General features: G+C 36.5%; 1 protein-coding gene across 1 annotated transcript in view; it reads left to right on the top strand.

Annotated features, from left to right (window-relative positions):
* The window catches only part of LOC115213504 (anamorsin), a 50,330-nt gene extending 27,773 nt beyond the window's left edge, over positions 1-22,557 (top strand). Inside the window, exons 6-7 of the mRNA XM_029782511.2 lie at positions 826-941; positions 22,192-22,557. Coding sequence (XP_029638371.1) covers positions 826-941; positions 22,192-22,284 — 209 coding nt within the window. The 3' untranslated portion in view covers positions 22,285-22,557. The remainder of the gene's footprint in view (positions 1-825; positions 942-22,191) is intronic.
* The last annotated feature ends 204 nt before the right edge of the window (positions 22,558-22,761 follow it).

The raw sequence follows: 22,761 nt of genomic DNA on the forward strand, positions 1-22,761 counted from the left end.
ATTGCCTTACTTGTGAATACTAACAACACACAAAATATTTTTTTATTAGAAAAACGTATTTTTTTTTGTTTTTTTGTTTCTGGTGGAGAATTCTCATTGATACTCACAGCCATACATACATGTGTGTGAGCATCCTGCTTGAGTAACATGTACTCTGGTGACAGTGTGTGGTGTGTGAGATGGACTTCTATTCAGTTTCCATCCACTGGATCCCACTCAAAATCATTTGTTGGTCTTAAGCTATTGTGGAAGCAAATGAGCTATGGTCTATGATCGAAGGCATTCTGGCCTTGATCATCTGATTATTATGTATATTAAGGATGTGTATTGTTGTTGATAGCATTGCAAATTGTTGTTGTTCTTGTTTAGCTTCAGTTCAGTTCTGACTAAGAAGACCTATAATCAAAGGCATTTTAGCCATGTCTATCTTGGTTTTTTCCTATATGCAGAGGAACTAAGATCATGTTATCCAACATGTCATTTTCTAAGATTGTAGGATGTGATATGAGGGAGATAGGGTTGCTATATCTAGCAGATTGAACAACCACCTAGATACTTCTTCATTGACCTGTATTGCAGAAGGTTTTCTGTGGTTATGGTGGCATTCCAAATGCAACCATTTAGTCTCTTTCTATCAGTCTGTATAACTATCTACACTATATCCATCCATCCATCACTCTATCTAACTATCTATCTGTTTATCTCTCTGTATGTCTATCTGTTTTTCTCTATATTGATCCTTCCATCTATCCCTTAATCTATTTATCTGTATATTTATCTACTTATCTACCTGCTTAACTATCTCTCTGTACATCTGTTTTTCAGCTGACTGTGGTGGAAGCAGGAAAAAGAAAAGGGCTTGCAAAAATTGTACATGTGGCCTGGCAGAAGAGTTAGATGGAGAAAACAGACCAGCTATGCCAAAATCTGCTTGTGGCAATGTATGTATTGTGTTTTTATTTACTCTGTTTTAGTGATTCTATCGAGTAGAAAAAAACCCCAGCTGATATAGTGAGCCTGGTATTCATTTTCAGTTCACCTCACTTCATCATCATCATCGTTTAACGTCCGCTTTCCATGCTAGCATGGGTTGGACGGTTCAACTGGGGTCTGGGAAGCCTGAAGGCTGCACCAGGCCAGTCAGATCTGGCAGTGTCTGACTGGCCTGCTAAAAAGTTCAACTCTAATTTAGCATACCTTATAGTCAGAGGCGTTTGACTCTTGACCATCCTGTATGTTTATCTGCTAAGCCACACCTAGAACCTCATTGCCCAATGCAGTCTTTACTAAGGCAGTACTGTTTAACTTGAGAAGAGGAGGATGGCTATGATTAGCAGGTCAAACAACTCTGTAGAGTCTTATTTATTGGGTCATGTTTTTTTTTATCTTGTCTCAGTCATTAGACTGTGGCCTTGCTGAGGCACTCTGTGAAAGGTTTACTTGAGCAAACTGACCCTGGTACTTATTCTATCATGCTCTTTTTGTTAAATTATGGGGGTATAAACAAGCATTGGTAGTCAAGTGATGGTGGCAGACAAACACAAAGATGCATGCACACAGACACACACACACACACACATGTACTCAAACAAAAAGCTTCTTTTAGTTGTCTACTAAATCCACTCACAAGGCTTTGGTCAGTTCAGGGCTGTAGTAGACTCTTGCGCCTAAGGTGTCACATAGTGGGACTAATCCTAGAATCATGTGGTTGGCAAGTAAACTCCTTACCACACACTCACATAGATATTCTTGGGGAAGGCGGATGGCAGAATCAGTAAAACATTGGACAGAATGCCTTGTGATATTTAGTTATCTCTTTTGTCTGTCTGTCTCTCCCTATATACACACACACACACAATTAATTACTCATTATGTTACAGTGTAAGTGGTTGGGTATTCCTCACACTTAAACCCTTAACCCTTTCGTTACTGTATTTATTTTGAGATGCTCTGTGCTTCTTTCAATTGTTTTAAATATAACAGAATTTAGTAAAATAACTTAGTTATCATTAAGCTAGTGTTAGGAATATAAATTGCAACTAAGGTTTGGTGGTATATTTTAATGCAAAACTTATGAAAACAAGACATTTGTACTACAGAGCCAGTTTTGGCCGGGTTGGTAACGAAAGGGTTAATGTAACTATTAGGCAAAATGAGTGTGACAATAATGTGTGATAAGGCTGGGCCCTTTTTGAATTACAGGTATAGTTCCATTCCCTCAAACAGGTTTCCAAATACTTTCTGTCTAAGCAATTTCACTTACAAAGCTTGAGGTCATCTTGATGCTATTGTAAAAAAAACACTTATTCAAAGTGCCTTGCAGTTGAATTTGAACCCAGAACATTGGACTGATAAGTAAAATTCTTGGCCTTGCATACACATTTTATATAATGTTCTATTGTATTACCTAGTTATATTAAATTTTATGTCTAAACATTTGAACTGTAAACAGAAACCAAAGTAGATACTATAGCCAACACATTCAACTAGCTTCTTATCTATTTTGCCAACTCTGCCACCCAATGTTAGACTGTCAGTAACAATAAAAATGATTATTTGTTGATTTTTTCTTTTTTTTTTGTTGCTACTTGTCTGAGAAACAATTAGAAATTGTTAAAATAGATTACTGTGTGAATTCATCATAGACATCCACATACCCAACTCCACACCTATGTGCGTATTAACTTACACACACACACACACACATCTTTTGACCTTTCCTGTAAAGGTCTTGAGAAGTTTTTTTTTGTTTATTTTTCTAACCAAATTTTTGCCATACATTCTAATCTCTAAAACCTGTGTGTATGTGTGTGTGCTTGCTTGTGCACACACATTATATAGATATATATAAAAATGACCATCTAACCAGCTATGTCATCATCATCATTTTAACATCCATTTCTCTGGGCCCACATGGGTTAGATGAAATTTGTTGAGGCAGATTTTCTACAATCAGATGCCCTTCTTGTCATCAAGCACCCTCCTGTTTCTAAGCAAAGTAACATTTCCCCATGGCCAGATGTATTTTCCCAAAAGTTTTGAAATGAAAGACACTGCTTGTATCATGGTGAAACTCATTTACAACACTCATATAATGTCAAGAGAAGGAGACACCAATACACACAAACATACATGCACATACACATAAATATACATATATACCACATACATACAATGGGTTTCTTTCTGTTTCTGTTACCAAATCCACACACAAGGCTTTGGTCAGACCAATGCTATGGTAGAAGACACTTGTCCATGCTGTCACATTGTGGGACTGAAGCTGGAATATGAATTTGAGAAGCAAGTTTCTTAATCATATATATATATATTTTCAAGGATGTATGCCTTGCCAAGTGGTTAAGAAGTTAACTATATAGTCACAAGCTCTTAGATTTCATTTCACTGTATGCCAACATATGGGCAGGTTCTTTTTTTTTTTTGTATCATAGTCTGGAGTTGATTAAAGCTCTGTGAATGAAATTAGGTAGATGGGAACTGTGGCATCCTATCAGTTGTACTGCAGCCCTATTCTAAGTTAGCTCTTACCATGTCACCTTTTGTCTTAAGCTGATCTAGGTTGTTAATTTAAGAGTAAGTAGGGATAAAAGTGAATGCTCATTTTTAAAACTGAGTTAATAGAAGTGAACGCTCATCGTTAAAACTGATGAGAAGGGGTACTATCATACATATATTTGTCCGTGCATGTGTATGTGTATACACACACTCGTGTGTATATATATATATATATATATATATATATATGTGTGTGTGTGTGTGTGTGTGTACACAAGGCAGTGGATTAAAGGAATTGCTAGAATTTCAGCCAAAATACCTTGCAGGATTTGTTTCTGCTCTTTACATATCTGTGTTTGTTTGTGATGGCACTGATGTCAAGCTGTGTCAGCCCTGTGTCCTGAAGAGGAACTTTTAAGGTAGTTACTTTGTCAACCCTCACTGATAGGGGCCTTACACTGTATACACACACACACACACATGTAATCAAACTTATGTTGTGTTTGTGTATATGTAAAGTTAAACAGTATTGAAAAAGTAACCTCAATATTTCAGAATACTCCAAAGCAGTTTTAAAATCTGTGGAATTGAAAATGCAGACAATAATAAATTATGTAGAACTGGTTCAAATATTAGTTTACTTGATAACTGCTCTTATTGTTATTATTGTTATTGTTAACAACTCTGTAAGGTCACTGAGAGCCATTATAAAATATTAAAGTAAAACTTCACCACAGATACTATAATGGTGTGAGTGGTTCCATCATGACCTTCAACATTGTTCAGAATATTCTTGTAATGTGTTGGTTGCACCTAATTGCTAAAATAACTATCTTTGTGCTATATGCTGTCTCTATCAGGGCTAAGCTGGAGCTTCGCAATAATAACAGCTTGTGTTCTAGTATTTTCATCATCATCATCACTTAACATCCACTTTCCATGCTGGCATGGGTTGGACAGTTTGACAAGAGTTGGCTAGGCAGAAGACTACAGACTTCTGTCTGTTTTGGCATGGTTTTTCACATCTGGATGCCCTTCCTAACAACAACCACTCAGCAGAGTGGACAGAGTGTTTTTTTACATGGTACAAGCATTGGCGAGCTTAGTTTTGGCATGGATTTTACAGTCGGATGCCCTTCCAAATGCCAACCACTTTACACACACATACACATGACAGCCTTCCATACAAGGAGGCATTTGTTCAAGGTACCACACAATGATGCCATTCTTCCCTACCATGGCAGTCAACGCAAACCTGACAATGCTTATTTCCTTACAATGTACAAGACAGACAGAAAGAAAGAGTTGTGTCTCGAGAAAGAAGAAATTTAAGGACCCAATGTGGCAGAACAAAAATAGCAATATCAACTTTTGTCAGCATAATTATGAATCTGACAGTTTCTGGTATTTCTTAAAACATGTACAGAAAGACAGCAATTAAAATCCCATGGACACACCCCCTACTCCAACAAACTATTTTCACACACCCTACCACCCCCAACAAACTAAAGTACGTCTCCTCTTCTCTTCCTCACATTTCATCTTTTTCATGCAGCATGCTTATGCTTATATGCTGCTCTCCAATCCTGTTCTCACTGCCGGCTCATTGTATCATTGCTATCCTGTTGTCTCCCACCCCCTCTATATACCCAGGTTTCACCAGTCACTACATTCCCCACCTCAGTACTCTTTGCATTCATGTAAATTCCCTACTCCCTATTCATGCATCTATGGAAATGCCCTACCATTTATATTCTGATCCCTGTACCTTGAAGGTATGTCCTGGCACATCGTCATCCTGCTCTCTGTCTCTTGCTTTTTCCTTGTCTGGCCAGCCATGTATCTCCTCTACAGCAAGACCCCTGTTTCTGTCTGTTACTATAACTTTTCATCATCTGGCACAAGGCCACCTCCTCCAATGCACCCCCCCCCGATCTTTGTCTTGCAAGTTACTTGGTGACACTGCCAATGCTGGGGCTACATAAAAAGCATCCAATCCACACTGTAAAGTGGTTGACATCCAACCTATGCTAGCGTGGAAAGTGGATGTTAAATGATGATGATATATATAGGTGTGTATGTGTATACATATTTCAGCATGTTTTTACATTAACATCATTTCAGCAATTGTGATGCATGTTTATGTCTCCCATAAGCAGTATATATCCATAGCTCAGCAGTTTTGATGTATGACACCAGTGGAATAATAAAAAAATTTCTTGAGAGACAAGCAAAGGTTGTAAACAGGAAAAGCATTTGCCCACAGAATACCCCTCTGTTTTGTCTAACTCTTGCCATCATAAATAAACAATGATGATGCTGTTCATCATGATATTCTTGTGTTTGAGCATTATACTTTAAACCAGTGGTTCCCAACCTTTTTCAGCTCAGAGACCATTTTTTACTTGAAAAAATTTCTAGGGACCACTTCTACTTTTACTTTATACTGTTCTATCTTAATGAAAAGTCAAAATAGTCTATTTACACTTTAACATTTATTTTAGGAAACCAAAGATAAAATTTAAAATTTATTTTAGTAAACAAAGATAAACACAAGATATCAAGATCATTTGTCATAAAGTCATTCATTTCTAGTCCATTCAGCTAGTGACTAGCTTGATATTGGTGTTTCTGACACAAGATATCATAATCAATTTTAATGAACTCATTTAGTCTTAGTCTGATAGTTCCTCTGCTGTTGACATCTAATTTATTTCTTTTTCTACTTAAAATATCTACAACAGCTGAAAATGCAGATTCCACAATCCATGTGGTAGGGAAAGAAATGATGCTTGCTTCTACATGTTGAAAAATATTTGGGTGTGATTCCTTTATCGATATGTAGGCAAAGACACCTTATTTTTCAACTCTTCTTCTCAGTTTCATATTCTCTTTCAAATCCGACATTTCAGCCAACTCAAAATTTTCATCTCTTGGTTCATAATTTTCTAGGTCTATAAACCAGAGTGGATAATCCATCTTTAATAAATCTTTGTATCTTCTCTCAAAGTCTTCATGAAGATCTTCAAGATGGGTGATGCATGCAGCAATGCATTCTGATGTAGGAGCAATCGTGTTAAAATTTTGAAATGATGCCAAATTTTTTTTTTCAAACTGTTTTTTCTAAAATTTTAATTTCCCCATATACTCTTTTATCTTCTGAGAACAGGTGACCAAATCTGATTTTCTATCTTGTAGCTCTAAGTTAAGCAGATTCACTGTTTTAAAAATATCGCTCAAGCAGAATATTTTTGATTTAAACTCAGAAAGCCTTTCCAAAATTTTCTTAGCTGTATCAGCTTGCTTCTTGGAGTTGTAATGAGCCATCTGACTTTTGAACATGGGAGAGTTGATCTATGGTTCCCCCAAATTCACTATTCTTTCAAAGCTCAGGCCTTTTGACAACCATCATACTTCTGTGTGAAGCAATAGGGTTTTAAAACCTTCATCTTCACAGAATTGCATAAAAAAATCTATTATTCACTGAGTTTGATTTGACAAAGTTAATATGGCAGTGTTGAGTGCTTCTTCCATGTGCCCTCCAATATTCTTAGCAACCAAATGCTGTCTGGTTAATGCAGTGTATATAAAAAATGTGAGGAGCAGCTGATTTCATTCTAGAAACAAAGCCTTTCACTTTTCCAGTCATGGCTTCAGCTCCATCTAATGCAATGTTGATCAAAATTAGTCAATGGAATATTTTTATCATTAAAATACTGCATTACTTCATTGAATATATCTTCTCCATTAGTAATTTCAGACAAACTTTTAATGAGTAACATTTCTTCTCTTATATCATCTTCATGGATGAATCTGAGATAGACCAGAAGGATAGCTTTGTTATGAATTGTGCTAGCATCAACCTGGATAGAAAAATTTGTCTTTTGGGGTATTTCTACAATCTTCTTTTCAACAAAATTAGACATTTCATTCTGTCTTTTTGTAATTGTGTTATTTGAAAGTGGAATTGTACTCAGAGTAGATGTAGCATCTTTTCCCAGAACCTCATTTGCACAAGCTATCATAGCAGGCTTGACAAGTTTCTCCCCATAAATCTGAGGTGCTGCAACATTGGCAATAATTTCAGAGAGTCGGGTAGTTTGATTGGCTGTATTTTCTTTTTATTCTCAAAATATTCCCTACCTTTCAAGACATAGGTTTTGAGTCTACAGATACAAAACCAAACATGATAAAATCTTCTTTGTAGTTCCTCAGTTTTGCCTTTTTAGCAGTTGGTTCAGACATTATTACAACTGATCTTAAAAAAAAAAATAAAAGTAATAAATACTTTATTTTTAGACATTAAAAGTATCAAATTTATTATTAAACAATATTGTGTAGTGATCCATTAAAAATATAAAATTTATTATGGAACTGTTGTGATTGTAATATATTATTGATTATATATTATACATTATTGAATTTTGTTTTCTTATTATTATTCTGTCTTCATATAAATTATTATTAACTAACAGTGTCTTTTATTATCAAACAATATTGTGTAGAACTGAAATGGCTTCAATATCTTTGTCAATCATGTTATGAATTAGTTGTTCTTGCTATGCCTACCCTATAACAATACATAGAAGCTTTATTGATATGAATGGCTTTGATCATGGGTCTGATGTATTAGGGTTGACCTGGGGCTAAACAACAACTACAATAAGAAATTACAATAATTATGCTTTAATTGGGTATCACACTCTGGTTAATTAAATTTTGTAAATATTATGGCACATAAAAAGCACCACCCAAACATGGTTAATGCCAGCCCCACCTGACTGGGTCCTGTGCTGGTGGCATGTAAAAAGCACCTACTACACTCTTGGAGTGGTTGGTGTTAGGAAGGGCATCCAGCTGTAGAAACATTGCCAGATCAGATTGGAGCCTGGTGTGGCCTCATAGCTTGCCAGTCGCCATTCAAACCGTCCACACCACACCAACATGGAAAACGGCTGTCAAACCATGATAATGATGATAATTTATAAGTATGTTGATAAAAACATTAGTGTTGACATATTTCCGTTGCTATTAGAGAAGACTAAACAATATCTTCTAGTAGAAACTCCAGGAACCAGCATTGAACAAGAGTAAAGAGTAATATCATCATTCCAAGCTAGTAGTTACATTGAATAAGAAGTTGCTATAGTAATCTCTTTCTCTCTCTCTCTATCTATCTATATATATATAAAACATCTCCTTCATCTAATCCTTGAAAATAAAAAAATCAATAATTTATATGCCTGTTGATAAGCTATGCCTTGAAATCAACCACATATCTCTTCCTTGTAGTTATAGTCTGACCTTATTTCATTGACTAATTGAATACAGGGTGGAGCGATTAGGGAGCGGGAGCTCTTGGTAGAAATAATAGCCAACCAAAACACTTTAAAACCCCTACCATAACATTTCAAAAGGGGAAGGACACAATGACAAAATTCATTTGACTGGTTTTGTTTGGCCAGGAATGACTTAGGTTTAAACAATAACGGCAGGTACATATACAATATGAATTTCAAATGAATAATGTAATCCCAGTTAAATTGTATTTAAGTGGGAAAAAAAATGATAGTCGTAGTTTGAGTGCTTTTGATGATGGGCCTGATTAATCAGACTTGGGGTTAAACAGCAACGACATAAAATATAGGGAAGAGAGGAATGTTTCCATATATCACATTCCTATTAATTTGTAAAGTTCTAGTTTCTCTTCAAGTAACAGGCGTGGGGGGGTAGGTATTTTTATTTTAATGGGGGACCAGTAGTTGTCCGTGCATGCAGTCCTCCATGACAACATATCTGGGCTTCTTGATAAGTCTTGGCATGTTGTATGATCTTTGTAAACAAAAAGCTCATTCAAACAGTGTTGTTTGTTTCCAGTTCTTGTAACCATGTCCAAACTGTTTGTTGTTTGATAGACATAGAGATTATTATCTCTTGGAAACAGATGAGGCTGGTGTTAGGAAAAGCAAGCATCCAGCTACAAAAATCTCTTGTCTGTGATCTTGACTGACCCTTACAAACATGGAAAAGTAGATGTTAAAATGGTGATGATGATGAAAACATTTGTTAAGAATAATGCCATTGGTTATAAGATTCCAACAGACCAAATTCTAGTTCACTGCACACCAAAATAAAGCAATATCATGCCATCTTGATTTAAATGATGTTGAGACTAATTTTTCCATTCCATGTTACATGAATAGAAGAGTTGTAACAGAAAAAGAGGATCCCAGATACGATTTCTGACCTTCCAAAAAACCATATCAGAAAGAGCCTCTGCATGGTAGTTTGACATACTAGAAATAGTAACCAAATCTCTCAAATCACATTGTTCTAGTGCCTTGAGAGAGAGAGGACATTGTGTACTGACTGTAAGTCTAAGATAAACTAGCTTTAAGAAGATACAATAGTTGTGACCAGAATGCCTTTAACCATAAATATGTTCATTCAGGGTTAACTTGGGCTAGATCAGTGCTTTTCAAACTTTTTGCTGGAGCGGAACCCCAAGGAAACATTCCACTAGCTCGAGGAACCCCTGTGCAATAATTTAATAGTCTTATGCACACATATCTGCACAGGAGAATTAAAAATTACTGCCGATTTTAGCAGTTTTGTAACTTCTTGCGGAACCCCTGGACTGTGCTGGCGGAACCCCAAGGTTCTGTGGAACCCTGGTTGAAAACCACTGGGCTAGATGAAAGCAGTCATTGTAGAAAGCTGTATGGTTATCACAACTATGTACCAAGTTCTTTTATGCTAAAAAGATTTTCATCACATCTGTTGTCTTTTATTTGACTTCTGATGGTAATCAATGAGCAGTTGTTGTTTAGTCCCAGGTCAACTATGATCAAGCACACTTGTAACCAAAAGTATATAACCTAATGATTAAGGTGCTGAATTGCAGGCTCCCATTCTTAATGTGGTAGAAGGAGGATAATGTTTTAGCAATTGAAATTATAAATGTTAATGTAAAGAAAAGTCATTAGGATTAATTAAAATTAATCTCAAAAAGGAAAAAGAGAGAGCTTCCAAAATTTCAGTTGACCTGTAATATTAAATGGAGGGGACAATGAGCTGATCTATGGTAACTCTGGTGACAACTCCAGACATGTTTCTGTCTTCTTATTCCTCTTCATTAAGGCAGGGAATCATTACTGCCCCAGACCAAATGTTTAGTGGTTTTCATCTGGTACTTTTTACATTCTTAGTTCAAATACAGCAGAGGTCGACTTAGCCATTCATTCTTTTGGAATTGATAAAATAAGTACCAATTGAGCACCAGTCCCCTCCCACAAAATTTCAGACATCATGTCTATATCGAAAGACGGAAAAGAAAAAAAAAAAATTATTCCTCATCAACAAGTACACTCAATTCAGAACGACTTGAGTATATAGTTTTGGGGTAAGATATTTCACTGAATTAGGCAAATTAAAATAATGACCTTGGAAAATATCTTAGTGCTTCATAAGTAACATTGCTTTGATATCGTATTTCGTTAAAGAAACAACGCTCTTCAGTGTTCAGCAGCTGTGTTAGTTGTTGTTGTTGTTAAACCCCAGGTTAGCCTTGATTGGAAAACAACAACAAAAAAAACCTTCAAGCGAGAACATATCGAGCAAGTAATTCCACGTCTCTTGGCCCTTCCATTCACTTAGATACTGTGTTTTTGGACGAGGCTACTTCTCCTGCTCCCTTCTGCTAAAAGAACCACGACTCGGTGATGGAGCATTTTGCTGACGGAGAGGGCCGGAAATTGCCGATTTGTTTAGGTACTTTTCCAGAGAGTATATATGTTAAGGTTTTCTAAATCAAGAAACCAAAAGAACAGTAGCAACAGCAGTTAATCAACAACTACAACAGACTCCACGCGGTAGTGTCAGGCGTGGGGGGAGAGGATATTAAAAAAAAAGACTAGGAAACTAATGTCAGCACGAATAACAACAACGGACGTATTTTGTTGTGCCGGCTTACACTATTGTTCCTTATAACCAACCGATTCCTCCCTCCCTCCTTCATAGTTTAGTCTCCACCATGTTTCCCTCACCAAGGATACTACTTCTGGCCTACTTCTCTCTGTAATCATCCCTTGCTTTCTCTCACTCTCTTTACACCTCGCTTAATTTCCCCCTCTCCCCCTCAACCTTCACTATCAGTCACACTGCTCAGTCCTTTCTCACACCTCCTCTTCTTGGAGTGGTGGTGAGAGTGGTGAGGGAGGTGGCTGTGTGTGATATGCCGATGAAGTTGGTGGCGGAGGTAGTACTGTTGCTGTTGATAGTGGTAATGATGACATTGCTTATATTGGCGATATCGGTGATAATGATGATGATAATGTTAGTAGTGTTGAAATTTGAGGACTTTACAAGTGCTGTTGGTGGTGGCATTGGCTACGATGATGGTGTTAAGTGATGGAGATGGCACTCGTAGAATTGGTTATGTTCGTGAAAGTGAAGATGGGTTTAATATATAAAAGCAGTGTTGTTGAGCCTCCAGGTCAGCCAAGAATGAACAGTCCGATGCTCAAAGGCGTTCCAGCCATGACAAGCCTGCCTTTCTCTTAGGCCTTGCGTGTCCAAGACTGCTACATCCTCTATTTTGTCCCTCTCTTTTTAAAATAGTTGATTGTAGTCGCGAGGGAGTTTATTGATGCTGTTTCTAGTAGGGCAAGCGACTACTTGATAGCTTCCTGAGAGTGAAGGTACTGTTAATATTTAATTCATGGTTGGTGTGGTACGATGATGATATTTGGTTGCAACTCAGTCTTGGTCACGCAAACCTTTAATCAAAATCATTCCAACCGTGACCATAACGACTTTTTAGGACTGTATAGGACTACATTATAATGTATCCTTGTCTTATGAAAGGCAGTTAGTAGGGTGTGATTTTAGGGAAGTTTGGCTGCAATTTCTAGCAGGTCGAACGACCACAGAGTTGCCTTCTTTCGTTCGTTATTGGGATAGTGGTGGGTGCTAGTGGTGATGGTGGTGGTGATAGTAATGGTAGTTGCATGAATACTGTTGCTGGTGGTAATGTTCATAATGTGCCGTTGTGTTGCCGGCAAAATATGGTAGCAGTGAGGGCAATTATAGTAGTGTTTGTGGTAGTCGTTGAAGTGGTTGTTTATCTCACAGAGTAGGAGATGGAGACGAAAGTACCTCTCATGTATTCAAACTAAAAAGTAAAAACAACGCTCTTGTTGATATGTGTTGTTGAATTGACCTCCCCCCCACCTCAATTCTCTATCTCAGCTCCTTACTCTCTCTCTGTTTTCTTTTTCTTTTTTGAACTTTTTCTTGTTTACATGATTTTTTTTTATCTCGCCTATCTCTTTCCCTCTGTCTCTCTGTATGTGTCGTGTATCACCGTCGAAAAAACTTCGAACTTAGCATCATAGCATTGAAAAACATTTATTTTAAATAAGTATTATATATATAAATATATACATACATATACACACACATGTGTGTGTGTACCTAATACTCTTACGTTTCATCTTGAAAGTAACTTCTTCATTCCACCTTTTTCTACTCTTCGCTCATCTTTCTCTTTTTTATTCTCTCTCCATTCCTCCTTTTGTTTCTCATTTTATTGCTTTCCTTACTCCCTTACTTCCATCTATATTTTTCTTTTCTCGTCTCCACTATCCACTATCTTTAAGTATCACCTCCTCTCACAGTTTTTTTGCCTTTTTTTTAAATTTCTCTCCCTCCTATAATCTTTTCCTTGTTTTCTACACTCTTTCCCATCCTCTGTCTGGTTTTTCCCACTTTCGCTAACAACGTCCTCTACGACTATTATTAGCTGTTATTTAACCACAAGTCAAAGCGTTCCAGCCATGATTACCCTGTCTTATTTTTCGGACAATTTCTTCAGGACTTTTTATTTAAATTGTGTCATTCATCTTTTAAGACGTCGGGGTGTGGTCGGAGGGGAATTTGATTGTTATTTATAGTATGTCAAGAGACCACGTTCGACGTTGGCTCGGGCTATTATTAGATTCATTGTCTGGCGGGCGGAGCAAAGTGGACGTTTCCCCTTCCCCGCTCATTTTTAATCTTATCCAATCATCGATTAGCGTACGCGCGTGCTTACACGCGCACCCACACACATACACATGCGCGCACGCACGGTCTTGACAAAGCTGCGTAAGACCAACACAAAGCGGTCTGTACATCTATACTTATGTGTGTGTATACGAAGACAAGCGAGAAGTCGAATCGCAAATATCTTTATATTAGCGTGTATATATATACCAACCCATTTCTCTTTATAGTATATGCACTGGCCTGCAACGAAGCCGCCACGTGGTTGCAGAGCATGCTCGGAATAACAACCCCGTTGCCTTCAAATTACAGCCTACTGCTTAAAAAAAAAAAAAAGGAAATTTATTGGGCAATGTTTTGGGTTATACAAGAAAACAGGATGGTCATGGCTGAAATGCCTTTCATTGTAGGTCAGCTTGATCAGAGCTGATTTGGGATTAAACAACAATTATAACCAAGTGCAATTTGATTCCAAACGCACATGCACTTGCAAGCATGCACAAAGACACACACACGTGTGTCGCATGGCAGTCTGGTCCGTCGTGTGCAACCAATGTAATTACAAGCACCAAAACCTCTCCTCCTCGTCAGTCACTCAGAAAAATGGGGTGGGATTTCGGCCCCAATCCGACACCCTCTTGTAAAAGTAGTCACGTGCAAGGGTGCAGGAGAGGTGCACAGTGTATTTACTTAATATTTAATAACCATCCTCGTCTTCGTGTGTGTGACAAGTTAATCAGTTTTCCCTCGGCTTCTTTATTGTGTTTAGTCAAACCCTGTGTTTAGGTCTGTAAAAGCATTGAGTTTTCACCCCTTTTTACCGCTGTTAGAATGAAGTTTCAAGTTTTTTCCTCTTGCTTTACCAGTCGTGACCATTTCATCTTTATTTTAGCAGTGTATTTAGGACAAGGCTAATAATACATCCTATTATTCCAATACATCCTTCCATATATATATATATAGGCGCAGGAACGGCTGTGTGGTAAGTAGCTTGCTTACCAACCACATTGTTCTGGGTTCAGTCCTTGGACAAGTGACTTCTACTATAGCCTCCGGCCAACCAAAGCCATGTGAGTGGATTTGGTTGACAGAAACTGAAAGAAGCCCGTCGTAGATATGTGTGTTTGTATGTCTGTGTTTCTGTGTTTGTCCCCCCACCATCGCTTGACAACCGATGTTGGTGTCTTTACGTACCCGTAACTTAGCGGTTCGGCTAAAGAGACCGATAGGATAAGTACTAGGCTTACAAAGAATAAGTCCTGGGGTCGATTTGTTCAACTAAAGGCAGTGCTCTAGCATGGCCACAGTCAAATGACTGAAACAAATAAAAGAATATATATTTGAAGGTGATAGGATATGATTTGAGGATAGTTTGGTTGCTGTTTCTAGCAAGTCATGCAATCCCATAAAGGTTTCCTTTTTGGTTTGAAAGTTGATGGAAAGGAGCAGTGGCCATGATCTTTTCAATTCTCTATAGATATGCATATGTTCAAGCTGGACATCATCCACATCAATTTGATGAAATATTAACTTGCTTGGAAACAGACAAAGGTTGACTGCAGGAAGGGCATCTGGCCATAGAAAATCTGCCTCAATAAACTCTGACCCATGCAAGCATGGAAAAGTGGACGTTAAAATATGATGATGATGATGATAACACTAAAACTATAGAATAAATTACTACAGCAAGTTTGGCTAGGATGCTTTTAAAAATATTTTCAGTATGAAATAGTAACTACAATCGGGTATCACAAATTGGGAAGATTATATTTTTACTTCACATCAGTCCCTTTACCATACTCTATCATGAAATTCTATTCTACTCTAATGTGCTGTATAGTATTGTTGTACTGATTCCTATTGTTCTGCTGTGAATTCTATTGTATTTCGTGTATTCAGGATTTTATTACATCCTTTTCCATTGTATATTCCACCTCACTATGTATAATGGTATATTCCATTGTACTGTGCTATACACCAGGTACTTAGATAACACATGACTCATTATGTTCTTGTGTATGGCATGTGTCATGTCATGATTATATAAATATAACCTTTTACTAAAATCCTTTGGTCCAGTTCTGTTAATTTGAACAATCTCCCCACCTCTCTTTCTCATTCATGATTTGTCTTGATAAAAAATTTGGTGAAGTTATGTGATTTCTTTTATTAACAGTATAATATATATATGATATCAATATTTCATAAAGCCTGCTCATGCCTGCTGTACACTATTATATTCTATCCCATTATGCTATTTATTGCACTACAGTGTATTTTTCTATATAGTATTGCAAGTACTCTCTTTTGATATACTGTGTACTACTATCCTGTATTGTAATGCATTTTAATGTCCTATTCTGTACTGTATACTGTCATATTTTATATAGTATTGTACTCATGTTTGCTATATTGTATATAAGTTATTCTATTGTACTCTTTTGTATGGCAATGTATTCTAGTGTACAAGTTGTTTATGGTGGTGGATGTGTCACAAAAAAACTGAAACTTGCAGTAACATCTGTTCATTTGTACTGGGCTTATGATTCTTTTAATTGGCATTATTTGTTTTGAAAGGTTTTATTCTATTTCATCAGTTGATTTTTTTTTCTGGGATTTTTTGTGGGGTGTGGAGGGATGAAACATTAAAAAGCTGTTACAAGTGAGAGATGTCAAATTATCATCGTTTAACACCCATTTTCCATGCTGGCATGGGTAGATGGTTTGACGGAGAATGAAAAAGGGAAGAAAGAAAATGCCTCCTTGACTAAATTGGAGGTAAGTATTTGAGAAAGGTTAGAGGGACAGTGGTTCTTTGCCAGGTGTTACAAGGCTAAAGTGTGATGGTAGGACAAGCTCAGGTGTCTTGCTACAGAGGAGATACAAGGCTACCCCCCTGAATTATATAAGAGTGGGTGGGAGTATCTGAAAAGATGGCAAATGGTGGTGATGGGATGCCAGAGCATTTAAAGATACATGAAGTTGGGTGTAAGAGATGATACAGACAGTGGAATGGTGATGGTGGTAGAGTTTTATAAGAGTGTAAGAAGAAAGTAATAGAAGGATAGAGATGGGAGTTGAGGAGAATGTAGCGAGTGATGAATAAAGGTGGATGTGCAGATGATAGGAAATACCAGTATGGAGAGTAGTTAGATGAGAGCTACGGGAGTGTCAGATGTTTTACTGTTTAATGTAGATGTACAACATTTCTAGATGATAATTTTTTTTTAATGTTACATTGTGTAACATAGACACAGAAGTGATTGTGTAGTTAAGAAGCTTGCTTTGCACCTGCATGGTTTCAAGTTCAATTCCATTGTATAACTCCTTGGGTGACTATCATCAACTATAGCCCCAGCCAATCAATGATTTGTGAGTGAATTTGGTAGCTGAAGGCAATATGGAAGCCTATATATATATATATATATATATATATATATAAGTTAGAGGTAATGTAATCATCTAAGGGATAGATATATCCATAGGCACTCCTGGTATTACCTCAGTATGTATGGTCCTTATTATAAGGTATATGGTAGTAGGTAATTTAAAAGGTAAACCATGGTTTAATATATATAAAAGACGATAAGAAATGGAGCAATGAACAGTGAGAAGTGGATTGTTGGTGTTATAAAGTCATTATTTAATTAAGAAGAGTATGTTTATAGCAGTTTCAGTATATCAAGCTTGGCTAAATTTGCATTTACCTCGTTGCAATTGATAGACATCATCGGAACGATTATATGGCAAAGATGAATAGAAATAGAAATAGATAAATAGAAATGTGAGGAAGAGAAAGGAAAAAAAGGAAAAATGTTCGTTAATTCAATAGTCTTACATTTTACTGAAGTCCATAATTCAATATATCAGTTGAAGGATAGAAGAGAAGAGAGTTAGTTAAATCCTTGCTCTTATAATTAGCTAGTTTCATGCAAATTTACCCCAGCTTGATATACTGAAACAGCTGTAAACATACTCTCTTCTTAATTAAATAATAACTTTATAACACCAATGATCCACTTCTCACTGTTTATTGCTACATTTTTTATCTTTATATATATATATACTAGCAGTATCACCCGGCGTTGCTCGGGTTTGTAAGGGAAATAACTATATAAGCATTTTTAGAGAGTTATAGCCAAAAAAGAGCAAAAAATGCATTAAAAATGGTAAATTTTTTTAAAAATCGTTGACTCATCGTAGACATTTTTAGAGAGTTACTTCCCTTATATAATAGCGAAAAAATGCATTAAAATGGAAAAAAATGATGGTAAATTTTTTTAAAATCGTAGACTCATCGTAGACGCGCGCTAATACCCAGAAGGGCTCGATATGAATCACGACTATAAGATACCCGGTTTTGGTTAAACTGCACCGCAAAATGTGGGAGTAGTTAGGAATCTAAATTGTAGGAGACAGACACACAACCTCTCTTTTATATATAAAGATGTGTGTGTGTGTATGCATTTCTCCCTCCTCAACTTACTGGTTTGCTGAAAAAGACTGATAGAATAAGTATCAGACTTCAAAAATAATAAGCTTTGGGGTTGATTTGTTTGATTAAATCCTTCAAGTGCAGTCCAATGACTAAAAACAAGTTGAAAGGCGCAGGTATGGCTGTGTGGTAAGGAGTTTGCTTCCCAACCACATGGTTTCGGGTTCGGTCCCACAGCATGGCACCTTGGACAAATGTCTTCTATTATAGCCTTGGACTAACCAAAGCCCTGTGAGTGGATTTGATAGATGGAAACTGAAAGAACTCCATTCTCCTTTCTGATGAAGAGCTATGCTCAAAATGTTAAACTCTCTCCTTTCACCAAGTGCCAAGCTAATATATTTCTTGTGCACATCTTCATGTTAATTTTTTTCTTTTCTTTTTTTCTTTGCCTTTGAATTGACTATATATATATATATATATATATATATATATCTGTTTGTGTCTGTGTTTGTCTCCCACCACTGCTTGACAATCTCTGTTGGTGTGTTTATGACCCCATAACTTAGTGGTTTGGCAAAGAGACCGATAAAATATGTACCATGCTTAAAAAAAAAATAAGTACAGGGGTCAATTCATTCGACAGTGCCCCAGTATGACTGCAGTTTAATGACTGAAACAAGAGGTAAAAGAGATAAAAAGGTAGTGCACATCATCATTGTTTAACATCTTCCTTCCATGCTGGCATGGGTTGGACAGTTTGACAGGAGCTGACCAGGCAGAAGCCTGCACTATACTTCTGTGTCTGCAGAATGGACTGAGTGCTTTTTACGTGGCACCAGAACAGGCGAGATCAGTTTTGGCATGGTTTTTCAAGTGGGTGCCCTTCCAAATGCCTACCACTTTACAGTATGGACCGGATGCTTTTTAAGTGGCACCTGCACTGGCAGGGTCATCAAGTAACTTGCAAGATAAGAAGTCTTTGAGAAGGGAGGGGGAATTGGTGGAGGTGATCTTGTATCAGATGATGAAAGGTTAGAGTGAGACTTTCTGTCACACTCTATCCTTTCATCATCTGACACAAAATGTACACGATTTATTAAAATTGTGTTTTGTTCTATACTACATTATATAGTATGTTAGTGTGTTGTACTGTAGGTACAGCCTTGTGGTTAAGAAGATAGCTTCTTAATCAAGGGGTCTTGGGCTTGATTTTATTATGGAGCATTTTGGGTTAGTGTCTTCAACCATAGTGTTGAGCTGACCATGCCTTTGAGAATGATTAGATAGATAGAAACTGTGGAATCATGACAGATACTCACTGTAATCCAAATTTCCAGCTTTGTCACAAGCTATTTAAAGCTGATATTGCCCAAGGATTGTGTTAAGGTTACAAGTGTCTTTTTGTAACACTTGCTACTTACTTTATTTTCTGGAATACGTGTCAAACTTTTCAACCCAAAATTTACAGCCAAAAAAGGCAAGTTGACTTACACATCAACAGCTTTGGAGGACTAAAAAAATTTGTGTGCGAAATGCAACAGGATTTGGAAAGGTAGTGATGATGTTTAAATGTTTACACTTATGTTGAAAATACAGCAATCTATGATTCAAATGAGTGGGTCAAACAGCTGGAGTGTCAGAACTCAGGATGGAGCCACATTATTATATTCTGTTTTACAGTGCACAGTTATTGTACTGATTGTGTTGTGGAATAAAACATTTCATTTTGTGTATTGATCATTATCAGTGTGTAAGGTCAAGTATATTGGATTTTTACTTTTGTAAGTTAAGGTCTTCATTTTCATCTTTCTCTCCCACCTCTGTCCCTCCTTCTATCTCCTCTTTGCCTGTCTCTCTCACCTCTCTTATGTCACTATTTCCTTTCTTTCGCTTCACTCTTTCCTCTCTTGTCTCATTTTCTTTCCTTTCTCTCCTTCCCACTTCCCTCATTCTCTCTCCCCCCTGTTCCCTGTCCTTTTATTTATACATAGAATCATTTATTTATACTACTACTACTACTACTGCTGCTGCTACCACTACTACTACCCCCCCGACCACTACCATTTTTTACAAATGTAGAAGTACATTGATTAAGATGTGTCTTTACATTAAATATGTATGTGTGTGTATGTGTATATATATATGAAATGCACACATACTTACAAATAAAATCATACACATTTGTGTTTGATTGTATTTTGCTAAGATATTGATTATTTTTTTGTTTTACATAGCAAAAGAATCAAAAAAGAAAATGTAATTTCATTTAAGATCAACCATGTTGTTATTTCTACATATTGGCATATCTCAGATGGAAGCAGCAGGATGTTGATTTGGCTTTAAAAAAAAACATTATCTGCACAAATGCATATGTACACACATATACACATACATGCAAAATATTGACACATATGCAGGCTAACACACAAACATGCATGCAGTTACATGTATTGTTATAGAACACATAGGACTTTCAATGTATTTATTCTTCACCACATTGATTACTTAATAATTTAATACATGATGATAATAATGATGGTGATGATATAATTGATTTCTTACATAGATATAAACTTATAAATTTAAGGAAAAAAGAGGTATATAGTTAATATTACCCAGTATATAGCTGATACCTCTTTCATTGATGCCTCACGAGAATGGAAAGTATAGGCAACTCTGATGAGATTTTTACTCAGAATATAAAGAGATGCAACTAAACACTGTATATTATTTTTTGCCTGTTTCTCTAATGATTATGTCAGTCCTTTCTGTTCTTTATGCCAATATAATTGACATGGCTATGTGGTTAAAAAGCTCATTTTCTGGCCACATGGTTTCAAGTTCAGTCACACTGTGCTTCACCTTGGGCAAGCATCTTCTACTATAGCCCCAAGCTGAGTGAATTTGGTTGGCAGAAACTGTGTGAAATCCTATCATGTATGTATGCATGCATGTGTGTGTGTATGTCTAGTGTATCTCTGTCTCTCGCCCTGCCCCCACTGTTTGTCAAACAGTGTTGGTTTGTTTGCAGTCATGTAACTTGGTGGTTCAGCATAAAAGACCAAATCAGTGAGTACCAGATTTAAAAATAAGTAGAGGCTGATTTTGACTAGAAACCCTTCCAGGTGGTGCTCCTGTTTGGTCACACTTCAATGACTGAAACAAGTAAAATAAAATAAATTAAAAAATGTTTCATTTATCATCATCATAACAGCCATCATAGAGTGCTGAGCTTAGATCTTCCTCTTGTAAAATTAGTCAAGACAGTATTCATTCTATTGTGGTCTTTTTTGGATATTAAATATTGATGAAGTCTTCAGCACTGCTCTAACTCCAAAATATATTAGGGTTAAGTACTTTATACAACCAATATAAGTATATCTGTATATACATACATGTACATATGTGCGAAAATGTTTTTGTGGGTGGAGAGGATATATTTAGATTTAATTTTTGTATTTCTGATTTCATAATTGAGCTGGAAAGAATTTGTTAGAAACACCAGCATTTAGACTAGGCACAAGAAACCTTTTTTTTGAGAAGTAAGCCACAGGAGACATGGCTTATTGTCGGGTTGGCCACACTACTAAAAAAGTCAAGGAAATTTTTTGTTAGACACCCCATTCAGAAAGTTTGCCCATAACTAACTTAGACACTGCCACACTGGCTTGGAAAGTAAAGAAAATCACTACTTCCACAATTGAGTTTTATTTCCAAGAGAATAAATTGTGTTTTATCATATTCAAAACATATCGGTTCTAGTAAGGCTTGAATTATCATGAATTACAAAATCTACAACGCTGAAAGAGTATCTTGCTCAGTTTCAGCTTCATCACAAAATTCTCAGCTTACTCATACATACCTCCTGTATACTTTGCACAGAAAAGATCAAACATGTTATCTAATTTACTTTTCTTTATATTGTTCTGTGCATTCTACCTCTTCTTCATTTTATGTCTGCTCCTTCATGCGGCCATATGTTTGGCAGAACTTTTCGAGGTGATGTTTTACAGGTGGTTGCCCTTTATGATGCTATCTCTTTCAGTTACATGTTATGACACTCAGATACATGCACCCTTTCTAAAATTTGCAATACAAATGATTGATTATAATATGCACATTAAATATGCTTGCATTAATTTGTCTATTGTTTATTCATTATTAATATTTTTTATATATTTTTTTTTTTATTGCAGTGCTACCTTGGTGATGCCTTCCGCTGTTCTGGGTGTCCCTATCTTGGAATGCCAGCTTTTAAACCTGGAGAAAAAGTGTCATTAGCCCTTTGATGTCAATAAATTTTGTTCCATTTTTCTCTTTTCTTTTTTAATTTTCGTTTTCTAGTGGTTGAAGATTCTCTAACTTTGCTACTTGAATTCTGATAATGTTTGCAGCAGCTTCACCATTATTCAGAATAAAACTAAAAATCATCACTTTCATTAGCAAAAGTGTTACATTTGTTGTGATACTGTTTTGAGACAAAAACATAACCATCCACCATCTTAACTTTGGAATCATGGGACCACTCCAAAATTTTCTAATAAATTAGCTTTATTCTTTGATTCTTCTCTTTGAGTTTTTTTTTAATTTCTTCTTCACTTTTATTTTTTTTTTTTTCCCCTTTGTTGGATTTTCTTAATTGAGTTAGTTTTGGCACGAAGTCACTCACTAACTCCCCGATGTGTAGACCATAGATGTGCTGTATCCTCTTTCTGCCTATTTTACCACTACTGCAATGACCCCTGCTCCACAGAACTGGACAGTCT

This window comes from Octopus sinensis, linkage group LG6 (genome assembly GCF_006345805.1).
Source record: "Octopus sinensis linkage group LG6, ASM634580v1, whole genome shotgun sequence".
Lineage (NCBI taxonomy): Eukaryota > Metazoa > Mollusca > Cephalopoda > Octopoda > Octopodidae > Octopus > Octopus sinensis.